At 44.5% G+C, this 18,791-nt stretch overlaps 1 protein-coding gene across 1 annotated transcript in view; it reads right to left on the bottom strand.

Moving 5' to 3' along the window:
- MED13L (mediator complex subunit 13L) overlaps nt 1–18,791 on the bottom strand; it is a 155,867-nt gene that overhangs the window by 110,059 nt on the left and 27,017 nt on the right. Inside the window, exon 2 of the mRNA XM_044275306.1 lies at nt 832–1,069. Within this exon, the coding sequence (XP_044131241.1) occupies nt 832–1,069 (238 nt within the window). The remainder of the gene's footprint in view (nt 1–831; nt 1,070–18,791) is intronic.

The raw sequence follows: 18,791 nt of genomic DNA, 5'->3' as shown, positions 1-18,791 counted from the left end.
TTCCATCATAATAGAAGTCTAGGGGCTGCAAAACTTATCCGTCCTGTTCCCATTATGCTGGAGAGGACTCCCCTGCATAACAGAAACGGGACGGATCCATTTTGCAGCCCCTAGACTTCTATTATGACTGAACGAATAACGGAATGCCTCTAAAGACATTCCATCATAGAATTGCGTTATGGTCCGTGGTAATGGAATCCATAACGCAATTCACCTTTTACCACCAAACGAAGCATGAACAAATTTCAAAATATGAAATTTGCTCATCTCTAATGACGACGTCAGTAGTCTTGGAAGAGGCCTAAGGGCTAGTGGAGCTCTGCAACCTGTTCAAACAGCTGATCGGAGGGGGTGTCAGAATATCAAATGCTCAACTAACCCCTTTAACAAGAACCTGTCAATACACCTACAAATCTGTCACCAACACTTTGTGTACTGAGATCTACCTCAAGGGGTACAGGCTCTGATTAAAGGGACTGCACCCTATGAAGACCTATCATCGTCACGGTGCATTGCCTGAGAAATTCTGCGCTGTTTCAGAGAGCTTGCCCCTCATCACTACAGAGCCGGTGCTCCCCATGAGCCGTGTCTAAGGAATCTCATTCAGCCAGCAAGCACCCTGCTCTGTACTGCTGCCCACCTGCAGCAGCCAATGACCACATGCCCATGCAAGCCCACTGGCGGGTGAGGCTTGGCAATGTGTAGCCATTCGCACCACCTGCACGTACCCAAAGAAAAGCATGTGCTTCAATTCCAGTATTTTTACTCTGTAAAGCCAATATACACACAACGTTAAAGCAATACCAGAAGGAAATAGAAATGTGTACTCACTGGTGAGCTCATGGTGGATAACATCTGCAAGATTCGGTTCATCTCCCCACCAGAAAACCCAGAGCTCTTTGCAGTCAGGCATGACCTCACGTCTCCATACACACAACAGGTTGGCCTGCAAGCAACGGATGAAGCTCAAAAGAATGGGGTCGTCTTGGGCTGGAGCGGAGATGATTGGACTGCAGTCGCCATGGCCTTGGAATTTGTAGCGACGCCATTTGATGCCAGTTAATTCAGCCTGGAAAGAAAAGGAACATGGTTAAGACATCAGTGCCTACTAGCAAACAGCTAATGGTAGAGACAAGCATATGAAATGGCCTGTGATGGAGCCAGACAGCGGCCTCTTCAGCCAAGACATTCCCATACTACACAGATTTAAACCAAGTAGGTAATGCCGCTGGTCACCTTTAGGGGTAAACCTGAGTAATAATCTGCTAGTCGGGGAGGGCGCCTGAAGTACAAGGACCACTCATATCTCCTACTAGCATTCCTGCAGCTGTAATGCATCTATTATTCCTACTATTGGTTCCCTTTGTTAAGGGGATGTGTCCCTACACACTAAGGCTACATGCACACGACCGTTGTGTGTTTTGCAGTCCGCAAATCGTGGATCTTCAAAACACGGAGGGTGTCAGTGTGCACGGACAGCCTTTAATATAACTGCCTATTCTTGTCCGCAAAGCGCGGACAAGAAAAGGACAGGTTATATTTTTTTTGCGCGGCCACGGAACAGAGCAACAAATGCAGACAGCACACAGAGTGCTGTCCGCATCTTTTGCGGCCCCATTGAAGTGAATAGGTCCACATCCGAGCCGCAAAAACTGCGGCTCGGATGCAGACCAAAACAACGGCTGTGTGCATCAGGCCTAACACTGTACAATCAGTGCTGCTGGTGTTAATCTGTGCAAGAACTTTCCCCTCCAATCTGGTAACATCCAGTTTTTTATTTATTTATATACTTCTAGAAGGAATAGTAGAGGAACAGCACATCAAAGAGTCAAAGGAAGAAATTCTCCAGAATGGTTATATTATGGGAAATGCAATTATTTACCATTTCAGTAGTAGTGATGGGTCTTCTTAAACCCCCTTAAAGAAGAGCTGTCATCCCTTTTAACGTGTTTTAGTAACTACTTGTATTCCCCACGTAATAATTCTGGAACATCTATTCTTATGGCACCATTACTCTGTTATTTCTACTAGAAGTTATGAATGGATCGTCAGATCAGAAGCTTGCAGTAAAGGTACAGAGGGGCGTTACCAGTTTGGGGTGCGTCTGACACAGGCAGCACTGATTGGACAGAGTGAGACACACCCATGTGTCTCCCCGCAGCAACATCTAGCTTGATGCAGGTCAACAGGCAGCAGCAGTGATGTGGCATCTGTATGTCACGTGACCCAGTGACATGACGCATGGGTGACACGTCACCACTGCAGCAGTCACATGAGCTGGCGTTAAACCGGATGACGACACAGGGAGACCCAGGACCTGCAGAGCTGGGGGGGGAGAGAGCAATGAGACCAAAACACAGCGGCAGGGATCAGACAAGTATGATTACCACCGCCGGTCCGGCCATGCTCTGAGGCTGTATAAAATGTCATAGGGGTGTCATTTCTAGAGGTTTTCCATCGACTTTTCTACAGGATTTGGACAAACACAGGAAACATGCATGATGCAAACTAAGAAAATACAAGTCACCACCAAGACGGTTATAAAAAAAAAACAAAAAAAAAAAAAAAAAAAAAAAAAAAACGCATGATACGAAAAACACTCAAATTAAGGTCATTGGAGGAGATTTATCAAAACTGGTGTAAATGAAACTAAGCCAGTTCTACTTTACACCAGTTTAATCTGTATGCAAACGAAAACCATTTGTAGACTGATATATGATTTGTAGACAGAAAAATATATCCGGTATTTTATTTTTTTACATTTTTAAAAGGTCTGCACATGCGCAGGCCAGATGACCGGATCAGTCAATGCGACACTAATACATTTCAATGGAAAAAAAAAAATGCCAGATTTCAGCAAGTGTTCAGGATTTTTGGCAAGATATCAAACAGTTTTTTTTTTTCTCTGTCCAAATACTGTAAAAGGACTGAACTGAATACATCCTGAACGGATTGCTCTCCATTCAGAATGCATTAGGATAAAACTGATCATCTTCTTTTCCGGTATTGAGCCCCTAGGACGGAGCTCAATACCGGACGCAAGTGTGAAAGTACCCAAAGCAAACCAATAAGCGGTGCAAAGTTCGCCAAACCTGTCTCAAGGTGCAAGAAATGTATCATCCGCCTCAGCCACTTAATTTACAAGGTCTAAGTGTTAAACCAGATTAGTACGTCTGCCTCAATTTTGGAGTTTTTATAGACAAGAAGCATGACAGATGACAAGTGGCTGTGCCGCTGTAACATCCTGTACGCACAGCAACGCAGGACGCAACAATGAAATCAAGATGCCGCCTATTTATAGAAATTATCTTGGAACGAGATGCCTTCTTGCTGGTAAAAACTTTTTGTTAACACAAAATTGTGAAATGAAACAGAATGATGCCATAAGCTCAGAAAGCCCAGGGGAGGAAAGTAAATGGAAAGTGGAGGTTTGCAGGAATGCTGTTCATCAGCCTGCCGGAGGCAAATGAGCTGTGTATTTCTTAAAGGGCCACTAGATCCAAAACAGATGTTAGCTGAGAAAGGAAAGAAAAAAGCTGTAATGCGACATTACCAACACAACTAAATGTAACAACTACTAACACAGCCCTACAGAAGAATGGAGCCAGCTTCATAGTGAAAACCATCTTCGGGGCTTTTTACTCACTAAAAAAGACCATAGAAACCACTTCTATTTTATTCCATATTACATGTGTTTTTAATGGCGTCTTTAAGGCTACTTTCCCACTAGCGCTTTTAATGGATCCGGCAGAGTTTAGCAAAAACGCTTCTATTACTGATAAAACAAACGTCTGCATTCGTTATGAACAGATCCGGTTGTATTATCTGCAACATGGCCAAGACGGATCCGTCATGAACTCCATTGAAAGTCAATAAGGGACGGATCCGTTTTCTATTGTGTCATGCTAAAAGCATGCTGCGGTTCACTCTAGTATGAGAACGGAACGCATTTTGGAGCATTACATTTTGTCCCCCTATTGACAATGAATGGGGACAAAACGGAAGAGTTTTTTTTCCCGGTATTGAGACCCTATGACGGCTCAATACCGGAAAATATTAACGCTAGTGTTAAAGTAGCCTAAGCATTATTCTTTCTAAAAACTGTGGAGTCTTTTTCCCTATAGAAAAGTTTCAGCACGCTGCGGTTTCCTCATTAACCACTATAGGATTGTTTTTCTGGTATTTCTCCTGATCTCAAAACTGATCTTTATTAAGAGTTCATTTATAGTGTCATCTGACTGACATGTCACACCTACGAACTACCTTGAAAAAAAATTCTTATAAAAAAAAAAAAAGCAGACTTTTACAATATGCTGCGAGTCGGGATAAAGCATCTGGATATTTGCTTTGTCTACACTAGAACGCACTACATGCTTTTAACACCTAATTAACAAAAATGCCAGAACTTAGAAGCAAAAAACGCTTGTGTGTCCTGCTTTTTATATTCCCCACATGCCTTCATTCAACCTCAGAGCCTGGCAATTTTTTTTTCTGCCAAAAAAATAAAATAAAATAAATAAATATAGAAACAGAAAATTGGCAAAAAAACCTACATGTGAACTGACCCTTAAACCAAAAAGTACAAACTGTGTCCATTAAGGCAGTTTTTTTTTTTTACCACTTAATTACCAGATTGTTTATATCCCCCTTTCGTACCAGGCCAATTTTTCAGTTGCAGCAATGGGCCGATCTAACTGCAAATAACTAACCATTTTCACAGCCAACCTACATGTATTTGATATTTTTCACATGTATTTTTGTGCCATTAGATTACAGATATAATATAAAAAAAAAGAAAATGGCTAAAAGCAGACAATTTTTATTTTTTACTTTTTTTTTTATAGGGAAAAAGGTGAACCAACACCTTCCTGCCAGAGTCATGGAAGGAAGGAGTTAATCCACAGCCTGGTCTGACTGGAGAGATTCTCAAACTGGAAATCCGCAGCACAACATTATCTACGCTGCCGATCGCAAGGCAGGGATAGACAATTTTCATCCCCATAGGATAACACATGGGAAGTCTTGATGTTGCGGATTTTCAGGCGCAAGTTTTCGCCACGTGTGAGGGCACCCTAATTTACTTTCTGAAGCCAAAGCCAGGAGTGAATTCGAAAACCGGAGAAGCATCTGTCCTTTATACATGTCCACCGTTTATGATCCTTATGGAAACCCAGCCGCAAATTTTGGACAAAGTCTTAATCCCTTTGCAACCCCTGACGTAATAGTACACCAGCGGGGCTCGGGGTTTATATGGCCATTAGCCGATCCCGCTCCGCACACGACTCCTGTGACAGCAAATCGCCCCGATTTAATGTGGCTTTGCTGCTGCGGATTTCTGAGTAACTGCAGACTTAATGCAAAAAGAAAAAAAAAAAAAAGAAAAAAAACTGCCGTAAATCCATTACGTGTGGAAGCAACCGTAAGCAGCAGCACATGCAAGACACAAATTCAGGTGGAAGCACACATTAAAAAAAAACCTTCACTTGACCCTCCGCTGCTCCGCACAAGGATTCCAGTAACACGATTAATGTGCAGAAAGCCCTAGTGGGAACTTCTACAAGATTACACGTGCTCTCCAGGATCTGATGGGCTTCCGATAGTCCTGGAGAGGCATTTTGATTCCGCACTTCACTACACAGGCTTTGTAAGAACAGAAGGTAAAAGAGGCACGCTGCGCGAGGCGCGCTGTGTTCTGATCTCCGCTGCTCTCGCGGATTGGGCTCTTTGAGCCTCCCAAACATTACACCAGAGCGGCAAATACACCGCACATGTAGATTACCGTTATACATATAACAGCATGCAAATAAAAATCTATGAATCTGGCAGGACTGGAGCCAAGTAAGGCAATGCGCCGAGAAAACTGCTGCTGGCACCTAACATTTTGGGTCATTTTCAATGGATGTTTGAATAGCTCTTAAAGGGGTATTCCAGTTTCTACTAATAAGTTTTCAAGATCTCTGCTTGTTGTCTGTAGGAAACTTTACTATTCTTCACTCCAAAAGGGATAAAAATCTGCACTGGTCATGTGATGAACACATGAGTCTCATTACAGTTACCCTGGGTTCACACCTGAGCGTTGCGCAAACGCGCGTTTTAGTCGCGCGTTTTTATGCGCGTTTTTTGTAATAGTAAACGCGCGTTTGTGTCATTGACTGCAGTGTCCTATGGCCACAAACGCGCGTCAAAACGCCCCAAAGAAGCTCAAGTACTTGTTTGAGCGTCGGGCGTTTTACAGCGCGTTCGTACGCGCTGTAAAACGCCCAGGTGTGAACCCTTCCCATAGGGAAGCATTGGTTTTCATGTCTTAAGCGTTTTACAGCGCGTTTGAACGCGCTGTAAAACGCTCAGGTGTGAACCCAGGGTTAGGGTCTATTCACACGTCTGTAGTGTATTGTGGATCCGCAATACACCTGGCTGGCACCCCCATAGCAATGCCTATTCTGGTCTGCAATTGCAGACAAGAATAGGACACGCTCTATTTTTTTTCCGGAGGCGCAGGCCAAAAGATCGGCTGCGCGCTCCGGAAATGCGGACGTAGACAGCACACTGTGTGCTGTCCGCATCCATTCCGTCCCCATAGAGAATGAATTGGTCCGTACCCGTTACGCACAATTGCGGATGTGTGAATGGAGCCTTACAGTACAGTTATCAGAGAAGTGTCTTATACCATGTACCTGTATGTCTAACACATGACCGGAGGACATTTTTATCCCAATGAAGATTCCTAATAAATGACAGCAAGCAGAGATTTTGAAAGTCCTTAGAATGTATACAGGTAGGAATTTGGAAGATTGTACTTTTCAAAAGAGTAACATTTAGTTGCTAAAACCGGAACACCCCTTTAAGGTTCTTTTACACATGCCAACAGTCAGACTAATAGGGAATAAACTTAAAGGGGTATTACGGTTATGACGTTATCCCCATCCACAAGATGGGGATAACTACTAGACCGGTGCGGGTCTTACCACTGGGACCCCCACTAACCACAAGAACAGAGATCTCGTACCCTATGGAGCCCCCAGATGAATGGAGCAGTTAGGCAAGCAGGCAGCCACTTAATTCATATCTATGGGAGTTCCAGAGAAAGCCGAGTTCTAAAAGGGGGTCCCCATTCTAAAAATTGGTGGCGGTCCCAATGATCTAATAGTTATCCCCTATCCTATGGATAGAGGATAACTTCACATAACCGGAATACCCTTGTAGGGAACCTGCACATGGAAATTTATGCAAATTGCAGCGTGTTTCAACTGCACCAAAACCCCTGATTTCTTCTTGCAGTTTTTGGTGCGGATCTGATGCGCTTTGCTACAGATCTCTCCCTTCATTTGAAAAGGGTGAAATCCACAAACATAATTGACATGCTGCAAATTTGAAAAATCCCCATGGCAGGTCAATTTCCATGCAGAACAAATCCACAAATGTACATGAGATTTGTCTATTCGCATGCACATTATGCTGTGGTTTTTCCGCACAGGAATCCGCGACGTGTGCAGGTAGCCCAAAACAAAAAGGTGTCCCAGAATATGTCCATCACTGTAGACATTTAGGTGCAAAATACTTGCGTTGTTAATTCCAGTATTGAGATCCAGCAGAGGATCTGAATTCTGGAATTAACCTGGTCCGTTTTGATCTTGCACATCAGGATGCATCCATTCCGTTAGCATGCGGTTGTGTGAATCAAAACAGATCCATCCCTATATACATTAAAAGTAAATGGGTGACTGATCCGTTTTTGTTTTTTTTAGGATTCTTGTTTTTTTGTTTCTTCTGTATTTATAGGTTTGTAGAAGTTAGGATTAAGATCTTTTTCTCAACTCTTTTCATGTTATAAATTCAGTTTTGAGAACTCCAAAATTAAACCAAGCATCTGTGATAATATCTTGTAGGCAAAGAAACTAACCAGTAATCTTACAAAAACCTCTGGAAGAGCATGACATTGTGAATAGATTGATGGAATTTAACAAATTTTATATTAAAAAAAATCTGATTTAAATAAAAAATATCCAATTTAAAAATAAAAAAAATCAGATTTTTTTCGATTTAAAAAAAAATAAAATCATTGATTTTTAGCCACCCTGCAAGGAAGAGAAAGTGTCACATATCTAGCAAGATGCGCCAAATTTAGCAGAAAGCATGCGCCAATTTCTGCCTATCTTGTCTGGTCTGTGTAGAATAAGCAGAAGACTAGCCAGGAATAACCAATCAAAAGGTTCCTCTGAATAACTAAGGGACAGCAGCATATTTTATGATAAAATTATTTTATTCTGGGCTGTACGCCAACTCCTAATAAAATATATATCTACTTCTCAAAGTTCATCTGATATTTCAGAAGATATTTGATCATCGGGGACCTGTAGGGTATAGCTCAGGTTGGAGGTATGCTTTAAAAACCAATTCATCCATTTAACAAAAAAAATAAAAAATTAAATAAAAGGAATAAACTTAACTGTGCTCTTCACTCCTCATGTGTAATTCCTTTCTCTAGAAATCTCAGCTATTCACTAAGAGGATGTTTTACTCTCTTCCATGTGAGCTGGCTGAAGCTTGCTGCCCAAACGGGTGCAAACATGTGGCACTTAGCGAATTAAAAGATTATCCATTCTCCATGACATTTATGGCATGTCCACGGCTCAGGGACCCACGTCTACCTCCTGCTTGGGGCTCCCCTGACTCCCATCCCATCAGCTGAGGTGACTGCTGGTAAACAGAGAGGTGGAGACACTTCTTTCAGTTCACTTCTATGGGCCTCAAGGAAACAGCCAAGCTTGCTTCCTTGGCTAGCTCCCACAGAAATAAATGGAAAGAGCTGCGCTCATTTTGCAGCCAGCGCTCTCATTCTCCAATTTGGATGTGCCAGCCAGCTGCTGCCTCACCAGGCGGTATGAGAGTGGGGCACTGCGTTCTGGGGATATCCCACCTAAAGACAAATTCTAAGGCTACTTTCACACTTGTGTTCAAGGCGGATCCGTCTTATATTGTAGAAAAATGTCTAAGTGTGAAAGTAGCTTCAGGCGGATCCATCCAGATTTTACATTGAAAGTCAATGGGGGACGGATCAGTTTGAAAATTGAGCCATATAGTGTCAAATTCAAACGGATCCGTCCCCATTGACTTACATTGTAAGTCTGGACGGATCTGTTTGCCTCCGCACGGCCAGGCGGACATCCGAACGCTGCAAGCAGCGTTCGGGTGTCCGCCTGCTGAGCGGAGCCCAAACGCTGCCAGACTGATTTATTCTGAGCGGATCCGCATCCACTCAGAATGCATTAGGGCTGGACGGATCCGTTCGGGGCAGCTTGTGAGAGCCTTCAAACGGAACTCACAAGCGGAGCCCCGAACGCTAATGTGAAAGTAGCCTAATAGAGGAAACAATCTCTCAAGGAGATAAGGTTACTATTTAGAAGCTTCCTTTAAAAAAAAAAAAATATATATATATATATATATATATATATATATATATTTATTTATTTATTTGATTATTTGTAACTATGCCAGATAGTCACAAAACTTTTAGTAATTCATTTTATCCAATTGCTCATCATGACACAACACAAGTCGGCAAAAAACAATACCCGAACTTAGTAAGGGGTCCTCCAGGAAATAAAATAACTGAAAACACCTTATTATGTTATTATAAACACATTCTCAAATAGCTTCCATTATTGATAATGGCTCATTTTATCGAGGGGGCCAGCATCAGGAGAAATAAAATGGCTGCTGCCCTATTCACACACACAAAACCCGTCCTAATCTCATACCTGGACGGGTTACTTCAAAGACTTGTGCTAAAGAGCTGTCTTAACCTCCTCCCCTAACTGCTCTTGCTGCCATGAATTAGGATTCTACATGTAGCGGACGTCAGCTGTGTGTCTAGGAATGAGTGAAGTGAAAGTACAGAGATGATGCTGTGATACTACAGCAGAGTGCACACAAGCGCTGCTGCTCACTAGCCCCATCCTCCACCCATCCCTCTAACTCTTTCACAATGCTGGTTCCTACTAACTAATGTCTTGTCAGCTGTATGTAGGATTGTAATTCATGACAGCCAGAGTAGTGAGGAGGACTTAGAAGAAACCCATCCTGCGGGGTCATCAGCTTTGTGTGCTCATAGGGCAGTGGCCTTTTTATTGCCCCTTATGACTACCCCTTGAGAAAACGAGCCATTATAAATAAGCCATTTGGGAATATGTTTATATTAATGTAATATTTAGGTATTTTCAGTCATGGTAAATCTACTGTGCTAGTATTCATGTTGCTTTAGCTCCATCTAGTGGCCATTTGTATAAACAGTTTCTAGCTAGCATTTATTTCCTTTTATGTCCCATGTGAGCCACTGTATTTTATCATTGAATTATTGACATCACTAAATCTACTCATAGCAGCCATCTTTTCCAAGATCAACGGAAGTACAAAGGAGCATCTATGATCAGCCTCCTCACCCAGACTAATGTGGCTTCGCTGGTACATTTAGACCATTGGTGAGCACTGCAGGAGTGTACGTTCATGCAGACCTATATGCTATGCTTTATGTAACCTGTATTTCAATCACGTCAGTTTTTCTGCATACGGTAGCTTTTTACTGTAATATGTTATAGCATATTGTCACATGCTCATTCACTATAGTAAATACATCTTCTTTCTGTTCCTCAGTTTCACCCTATTCTTGCAATAAAAGCTACATTGGATGCTACTCCAGAGTCAATGGGGGAGATTTATCAAAAACTGGTGTAAAGGAAAACTGGCCCATAGCAACCAATCAGATTCCACCTTTCATTTTTTAGAGCTCCTTTGCAAAATGAAAGGTGGAGTCCGATTGGTTGCTATGGGCAACTAAGCCAGGTTTCCTTTACACCAGTTTTGATAAATCTCCCTCAGGCCTCATGCACACGACCATGTGTGTTTTGCGGTCTGCAAAAAACAGATCCGCAAAAAATATGGATGACGTCCATGTGCATTCCATATTTTGCGGAACGGAACAGCTGGACCTTAATAGAACTGCACTATCCTTCTCCGTAATGCGGACAATAATTGCGGAATGGAAATATTGATACAGAATGCACACGAAATACTTTTTTTGGGCATACCCACTAAAATGAATGGTTCCGCATACGGTCTGAAAAAAAAAATAAAAAAAAAAAAAAATAATGGAACGGACACTGAAAGAAAATACGTTTGTGTGCATGAGGCCTCAATGAGTAAGTAGGTGGGAGTTTAGCTGCCTGTCATCTTATGCCCCATTCACACATAAGGAGGACAGAACAGGGGTATTCTGGAACTTCATGCATGAAGCTAAATTTCCCCTTTTGAAACAATGCATGCTAAAGGTGATTGCTTGTGTTTCTTAGCTTACCCTTTTTTTGCAGGACACATGGGGGTTTTCTATTGCTATGAATTAGAGCGAAGATCAATTATGTAGGTTTGAAAACTGTTTAGAAACAAGAATGTAATAAACACATCTCTATGTTGTAAGGCAGTGTGTTCATGTAATACACAATCAGAATATATTAAAGAACACCTAGGAGGAGGACAATAAAACCTATTTTACAATACGGCAATCCTGGAAGGGTGTTACTTGTAGTGATCAAAGCTCCAAGATCCTTACTTTACATACAGGTTTTCCACACACTTATGTCTGGCATCACTAATGCTTTTTATGCTTCCCCATTAAGGCCTCATGTACATGGCCGTTGTCGTATTGTAGCCCGCAAACAGCGGGTCTGCAATACATAGGCAAAGGCTGTGTGCACCTCTATCACGGATGCAGACCGTGGTGTTTCTGTCCGTGCCTCCAGACCGCAAAAAAAATGTTCTATCTTTTTACGGTGCGGACGGATCACGGACCCATTCAAGTTAGGCCTCATGCACACGACAGTTTATTTTCACGGTCCGCAAAAACGGGGTCCGTAGGTCCGTGATCCGTGACCGTTTTTTCGTCCGTGGGTCTTCCTTGATTTTTGGAGGAACCACGGACATGAAAAAAGAGTCGTTTTGGTGTCCGCCTGGCCGTGCGGAGCCAAACGGATCCGTCCTGAATTACAATGCAAGTCAATGGGGACGGATCCGTTTGACATTGACACAATATGGTGCAATTGCAAACGGATCCGTCCCCATTGACTTTCAATGTAAAGTCAGGAGTCCCTTTACTTTCACACTTGCGTTCATATAATGCAGACTGTGGCTCCGTTCAGAGCGGATCCGTCTGCATTATATTGTTAAAACATTGTGTGAAAGTAGCCTCAGAAGGATCCGTCCAGACTTTACATTGAAAGTCAATGGGGGGGACGGATGCGTTTGAAAATTGAGCCACAGTGTGTCATCTTCAAACGGATCCGTCCCCATTGACTTACATTGTAAGTCTGGACGGATCCGCTTGCCTCCGCACGGCCAGGCGGACACCCGAACATAACTTGAAGCGTCCCCATCACCATGGGAACACCTCTATGTTAGAATATACTGTCGTATATGAGCTACATTGTGAAACTCAGATCCGACAGTATATTCTAACACAGAGGCGTTCCCATGGTGATGGGGACGCTTCAGGTTAGAATATACTGAAAAACTGTGTACATGACTGCCCCCTGCTGCCTGCAGCACCCGATCTCTTACAGGGGGCCGTGATCAGCACAATTAACTCCTCAAGTGCCGCAGCTGAAGGGGTTAATTGTACTATCATATCCCCCTGTAAGAGATCAGGGCTGCCAGGCAGCAGGGGGCAGACGCCCCCCCCCCCCCCCTCCCCAGTTTGAATATCATTGGTGGGCAGTGCGCCCCCCCCTCTATTGTAATAAATCGTTGGTGGCACAGTGTGTGCCCCCCATCGCGCCCTCCCTCTATTGTAATAAATCGTTGGTGGCACAGTGTGCGCCCCCCATCGGCCCCCCCTCCCTCTATAGCAGTAACAACATTGGTGGCAGTGTGCGGCCTCCCATCTCTTCTCCCCCCCCCCCCCCCCCCCAGTTTGAATATCATTGGTGGGCAGTGCACCCCCCCCCCCTCCCCCTCTATTGTAATAAATCGTTGGTGGCACAGTGTGTGCCCCCCATCGCCCCCCCCCCCCTCCCTCTATTGTAATAAATCGTTGGTGGCACAGTGTGCGCCCCCCATCGCCCCCCCCCCCCCTCCCTCTATAGCAGTAACAACATTGGTGGCAGTGTGCGGCCTCCCATCTCTTCCCCCCCGATCATTGGTGGCAGCGTAGTTCCGATCGGAGTCCCAGTTTAATCGCTGGGGCTCCGATCGGTAACCATGGCAACCAGGAAGCTACTGCAGCCCTGGTTGCCATGGTTACTAAGCAATAGTACAATAGTAGAAGATTCATACTTACCTGCTTGCTGCTGCGATGTCTGTGACCGGCCGGGAGCTCCTCCTACTGGTAAGTGACAGTTCTTTAGCAATGCGCCACACAGACCTGTCACTTACCAGTAGGTGGAGCTCCCGGCCAGACACGAACATCGCAGCAGCAAGCAGGTAACTATGAATCTTCTACTATTGTACTATTGCTAAGTAACCATGGCAACCAGGACTGCAGTAGCGTCCTGGTTGCCATGGTTACTGATCGGAGCCCCAGCGATTAAACTGGGACTCCGATCGGAACTCCGCTGCCACCAATGATCGGGGGGGTGGGGGGGGACGCGCACACTGGCCACCAATGTTGTTACTGCTATAGAGGGAGGGGAGGGGGGCGCACACTGTGCCACCAACGATTTATTACAATAGAGGGAGGGGCCCACACTGTGCCACCAACGATTTATTACAATAGGGGGGGGGGGGCGATGGGGGGCGCACACTGGCCACCAAGCTATTATTACAATAGAGGGAGGGGGGGGGGGGCCGCACTGGCCACCAATGATATTTAAACTGGGGAGGGGGGGGGGGTCTGCCCCCTGCTGCCTGGCAGCCCTGAGCTCTTACAGGGGGATATGATAGTACAATTAACCCCTTCAGGTGCCGCACCTGAAGGGGTTAATTGTGCTGATCACGGCCCCCTGTAAGAGATCGGGTGCAGCCAGGCAGCAGGGGGCAGTCTTGTACACAGTTTGTAGTGTATTCTAACTAGAAGCGTCCCCATCACCAAGGGAACGCTTCTGTGTTAGAATATACTGTCGGATATGAGTTTTCACGAAGTGAAAACTTAGATCTGAAAAAGCTTTTATGCAGACGGATCTTCGGATCCGTCTGTATGAAAGCAACCTACGGATGCCAATCTTGTGTGCATCCGTGTTCTTTCACGGACCCATTGACTTGAATGGGTCCGTGAACCGTTGTCCGTCAAAAAAATAGGACAGGTCATATTTTTTTGACGGACAGGATACACGGATCACGGCCTCGGCTGCAAAACAGTGCATTTTCCGATTTTTCTACGCACCCATTGAAAGTCAATGGGTCAGCGAAAAAAAAACGGCACAACGGCCACGGATGCACACAACGGTCGTGTGCATGAGGCCTTAAACAGGTCTCAATCTGTCCCGGCAGGTGCGCGGATGTTGCCCGTGCATTGGGCACCGCAAACTGCGGTCACCAATGCACGGAACAGCCGCGTGCATGAGGCCTAAGGCTGTATTACACAGACCAATGTGGTAGACGATTGTCCTCCATATCATGGGAAGGAGTGATTGCTATGCCATCGCTCGGCCCCGTGCTGTCCAGCTGTTTGCTGGCAGCAGAAATGATCATTTTTAAACCTGTCAAAAGATCTTGGATTGCCCGATGAATGAGCGACTACAAATTAGCGATGATTAGCCCGACAATCGCCTGGTGTAATATAGGCTTTACATGACTGCTGACTGCTTGTTGTTCACGATGCCTAATAAGACAAGGGCGTTCACCATTTATGCAATTAACAGACTTTAACAAGGACCAAATAGTGAGACTTCGAGAAGCTAGATGGCCCATCCATCAAATACCGGAGAGAGCTAGACAGATAGTTTCTATAGTACAGCCTGCATCACAGCAAGAGGAGATGCCACCAAGTATAAAGGGACCATTCACACGTCCGCAAAACACAGACACCAGCCATGTGCATTCTGCAGACCGCACATGGCCGGCACTATAATAGAAATGCCTTCTCTTGTCTGTGGCTATTTTTTTGCGGGGCTGAGGAACGGAAGTGCGGATGCGGACAGCACATGGTGTGCCGTCAGCATCTTTTGCTGCACCATTGAAAACAAATAGGTCCACAGCCATTCCGGGCCCATTTTGCAGACGTGTAAATGGACCCTTAATGTGACCCTGCCTCATCATATCCCATGCTACAAACCCCAAATAAAGGGGGCACCATCTTTGCAGTGTGAGCACTGACCAAGCACCACTAGAAGTTTATACTTGGCCAATCTCAGTTCAATCGCACCAAGTTTTCCCAGTGTTCTTTTTTTCATTTTCCGCTAGTGTATTTACCCACAAAATGAATCCTCTAATTCTCCTGTCAATGGTGATATCAAAAAATATATACGGTACATTGTGTAACATAAGACACTAGCGCCAAGAACTAAAAACCTTATGTGATAAATTAACAAAATAAGCCATATTTACCCCTCCTCTCCCCTATTACTTCTAGCGCTGCATTCAGGTCCTCCCCGCTGCTGTCATCTTCCTGGCTGCGGCAGTGACATCCCCTGTACACAGGTTACTGTGCAGCCAATCACTGGTCTCAGCAGTATGCGGGACATCACCGCTGCAGCCAGGAAGGACCAGAGCACATCACTAAAAGCAGCAAGGGAAAAAAGGGGTGAGTATAAGCTTCTTTTGTATTTCAGCATATTTACAGGGGCTGACCAAGTTTTAATTGAACTGGGCCAATCCCTTTAAACGAGAGCATCACAACAGAACAGACCACTAAGGCATTGTTAAAGAGGTTCTCCGCTTTTGTTATATTGATGTCCTATCCTCAGTATAGGTCAGCAATATTAGATTGGCAATGGGACAACTCCCGGCACCCCACCAATAAGCGGTCTTACGAACGCAGCGTTCTCTTCACCATCGCAGCAATGATAATTACATATCCGCTGTCCTACTCAATAGAACAAAAGTGGAGAAGCCCTTTAATGGAGTAGCCTGGGGCTACAGTTATTCTAAGTCTATGGTCTGTTTTAGTAGCTACTTAAATTCCCCATGAAATAATTCAGAAAGATTTATTCTATTCCTCTATTATCCCTACTAGAAGTTTGTGAATTAACATCTGGGTGTTACCAGTTAGGGGCATGCCCCTATATAGTACAACACTATCCAATCAGCACTGTCAGTGGTACTGGTATACTTGCAGGGGCACAGACCCAATGAGAGCTGATGGATCAATAAAAATTCTAGTAGGAACAATAGAGGAATGGCACAACATAAAGACATAAGAAGAGAGGTACTAGAAGCCTTATTACATGAGAAATACAAGATAATACTAAGGAAGACATATCAGGGGAGGGGACAGAACCTCAATGAGTACCTGGGGACTTATATTTAACAGCAAATAATCATGAACAGATCTAGACACCAGTGTGAATGCAGCCTTTTAGATCCCTTGTTTAAAAGGGGGTTGTCCGAGATCTCAATACTGATGGCTTATTATTAGGATAGATGATCAATATCTGATTGGTGAGGGTCCGACTCCCAGCACACCCACCGATCAAATGTTTTTTTTCCCTATTCATCCCTACTCCCTAAAACGTAACCTGGTAATCCATGGGTACCCATGAAAACTACTTCACACGCGCAGTGCTTGGTAAGCTGTGAGGATGCTCCAGCGCTCACCAGAAGGCAGCAGCGTCTTCAAACTTCATATTTATATGTCATGGCCTATCCTCAGCAAATCCCTTCTCAGCCATGCAGTGCACACGGAATACGGACGACAAGTGGCATACACACGGACCGCCTAGTCACAGTCGTCATCACCAGTGTGGAAGAGGCTGAGGTGCCCTTCTTCATGTAAGGACGTTTTCACACAGAAGCATCCTGCTAAGTATTCTGCATCAGTATATGTAAGCCAAACCTAAGGGCATGCTGTCACTACGGATATCTACCAGCTGGCGGATCTGCCCAAATCATTGGAGACAATATGTGTGGGGCTACCTGCCACGTGCAGAAACCACACCACAATTTGTCTTTATTCCAAGACACTCAAATTAGCAGCGGTTTTCCACTGAAAATTATGAGAAGCATATTAGGGGTCATTTATTATTTACTGGTGTAAAAAAGTTGCACGGCCGCATTTTACAACTTTTTGAACACTGTTGAGCCTAAATATGTAGCATTTCTACGCCACCCTTGCCACTGGGGGTCCATCAGCCCTGGCACATTCACGCCACCTGAAACCTACTTCAGCCAGGGGCGAGAGGAGATTTCAGTCTAGGCACACAGATTGGCCTCATCATAAAATAGGTGCATCCTGCGTAAAACTGGTTATAAAACTGCCGTATAAATACCGGCGTATGAAAGGGATCCAAGGCTAGGTGACAAGTACTGGTACTGGAAAACGTTACTCACCTATAAACATCGTGCATTAGTAATACGCACTACCCGCCACCATGAGCTGGTTAATACACTGCAGGCGCCGCTCACGTCAATGACCGTTTTTATACTGCACCTAAACCTGTCCTTATGACAGTATTAATAAACATGCCCCATTGTCCGCAGCCAGACCATTATCTCTCTATTGCTCAGCGCAGTTTAGTCCTACGTACATTGACATAATTACCGCGAGAAAGGTCTATTCACAATCCAGACCTTTTAATGTGCGTTTGTGTTTTGGCAGCAGCTGCTATGAAGTGCGGTAATCCTAAAACTGGAGACCATTGTGCGATTATTGGTGATAATGACCGTGGTTACAAGAGGTGTATAAGAGATATAATTAAGAGTTGGCTTGCTAGGATTATCGACCGCTGTGCTGAGAGCCGAGAAACATCTCCATCTGGAGGAATAGAAGAATGCTCTGCTCTCATCACATCATGTATGTACTATGCAAACACATCAGACGGGTACCTGGCCAGAAGACCACTCCAGCTGTTGTAAAGCTGCAACCCCCTCTTGTCCTGGCAGTTGGACAATACAGAAACAGTGAACTCATATTAAAGTGGGTATGCCTGAGACAAAATGGATGGCGAGCTGAAGATTACAACTCGCCAAAGGTAGGTCTCCAGGCAGATACATTTCCGAATCATACACTAGGACCTGTGCAAAATGACTGGAGAACGTGGCAGGGAGTGCTATATATGATGAAAGGCAAAAGAGCACAGAGAAGAACTGCGCGTAGCAACCCCTGCTGGACGTACCACAAAGAGCGAGTACTATCTCACACTGACACCAGTCAAAAACCTGCAGAAAACGTTTACTACAACTATATGTTCTTCAGGAACGTTCAAACTCCAGCCATAAGGGGGCATCCACAACACTGATACCGGCCGCGTGCACATCACAGTGCAGAGCTCTGCCACGGCATGGCTGGTTTTTGGCAGTATCCTTTTTTAATTTCTGTCGATGTAGCTGTATGAGGACTTGTTTGTTGTGGGACGAATTGCATATTTAGTGACACCATTTTGGGTTACTTCTAACTTTAATTCCTTACCGTAGGGAGTGAGGATGAATCACTTTAACATGCTTGAGTGTTTTTTCCATACTGCGTGCTTTAAAGGGATTTTTTTGTGCTGTTAAGGGTACTTTCAAACTAGCGTTTTTCTCTTCCGGCATAGAGTTCCGTCAAAAAGGGCTCAATGACGGAAAAGAACTGATCAGGCATATCCCCATGCATTCTGAATGAGAGTAATTCGTTCAGGATGCTCAGGATGTCTTCAGTTCAGTCATTTTGACTG

This window comes from Bufo gargarizans, chromosome 1 (genome assembly GCF_014858855.1).
Source record: "Bufo gargarizans isolate SCDJY-AF-19 chromosome 1, ASM1485885v1, whole genome shotgun sequence".
NCBI classification, from domain to species: Eukaryota; Metazoa; Chordata; class Amphibia; order Anura; family Bufonidae; genus Bufo; species Bufo gargarizans.
The sequence above is the reverse complement of the archived record's forward strand: the minus strand, read 5'-3'. Positions and strand labels throughout refer to the sequence as shown.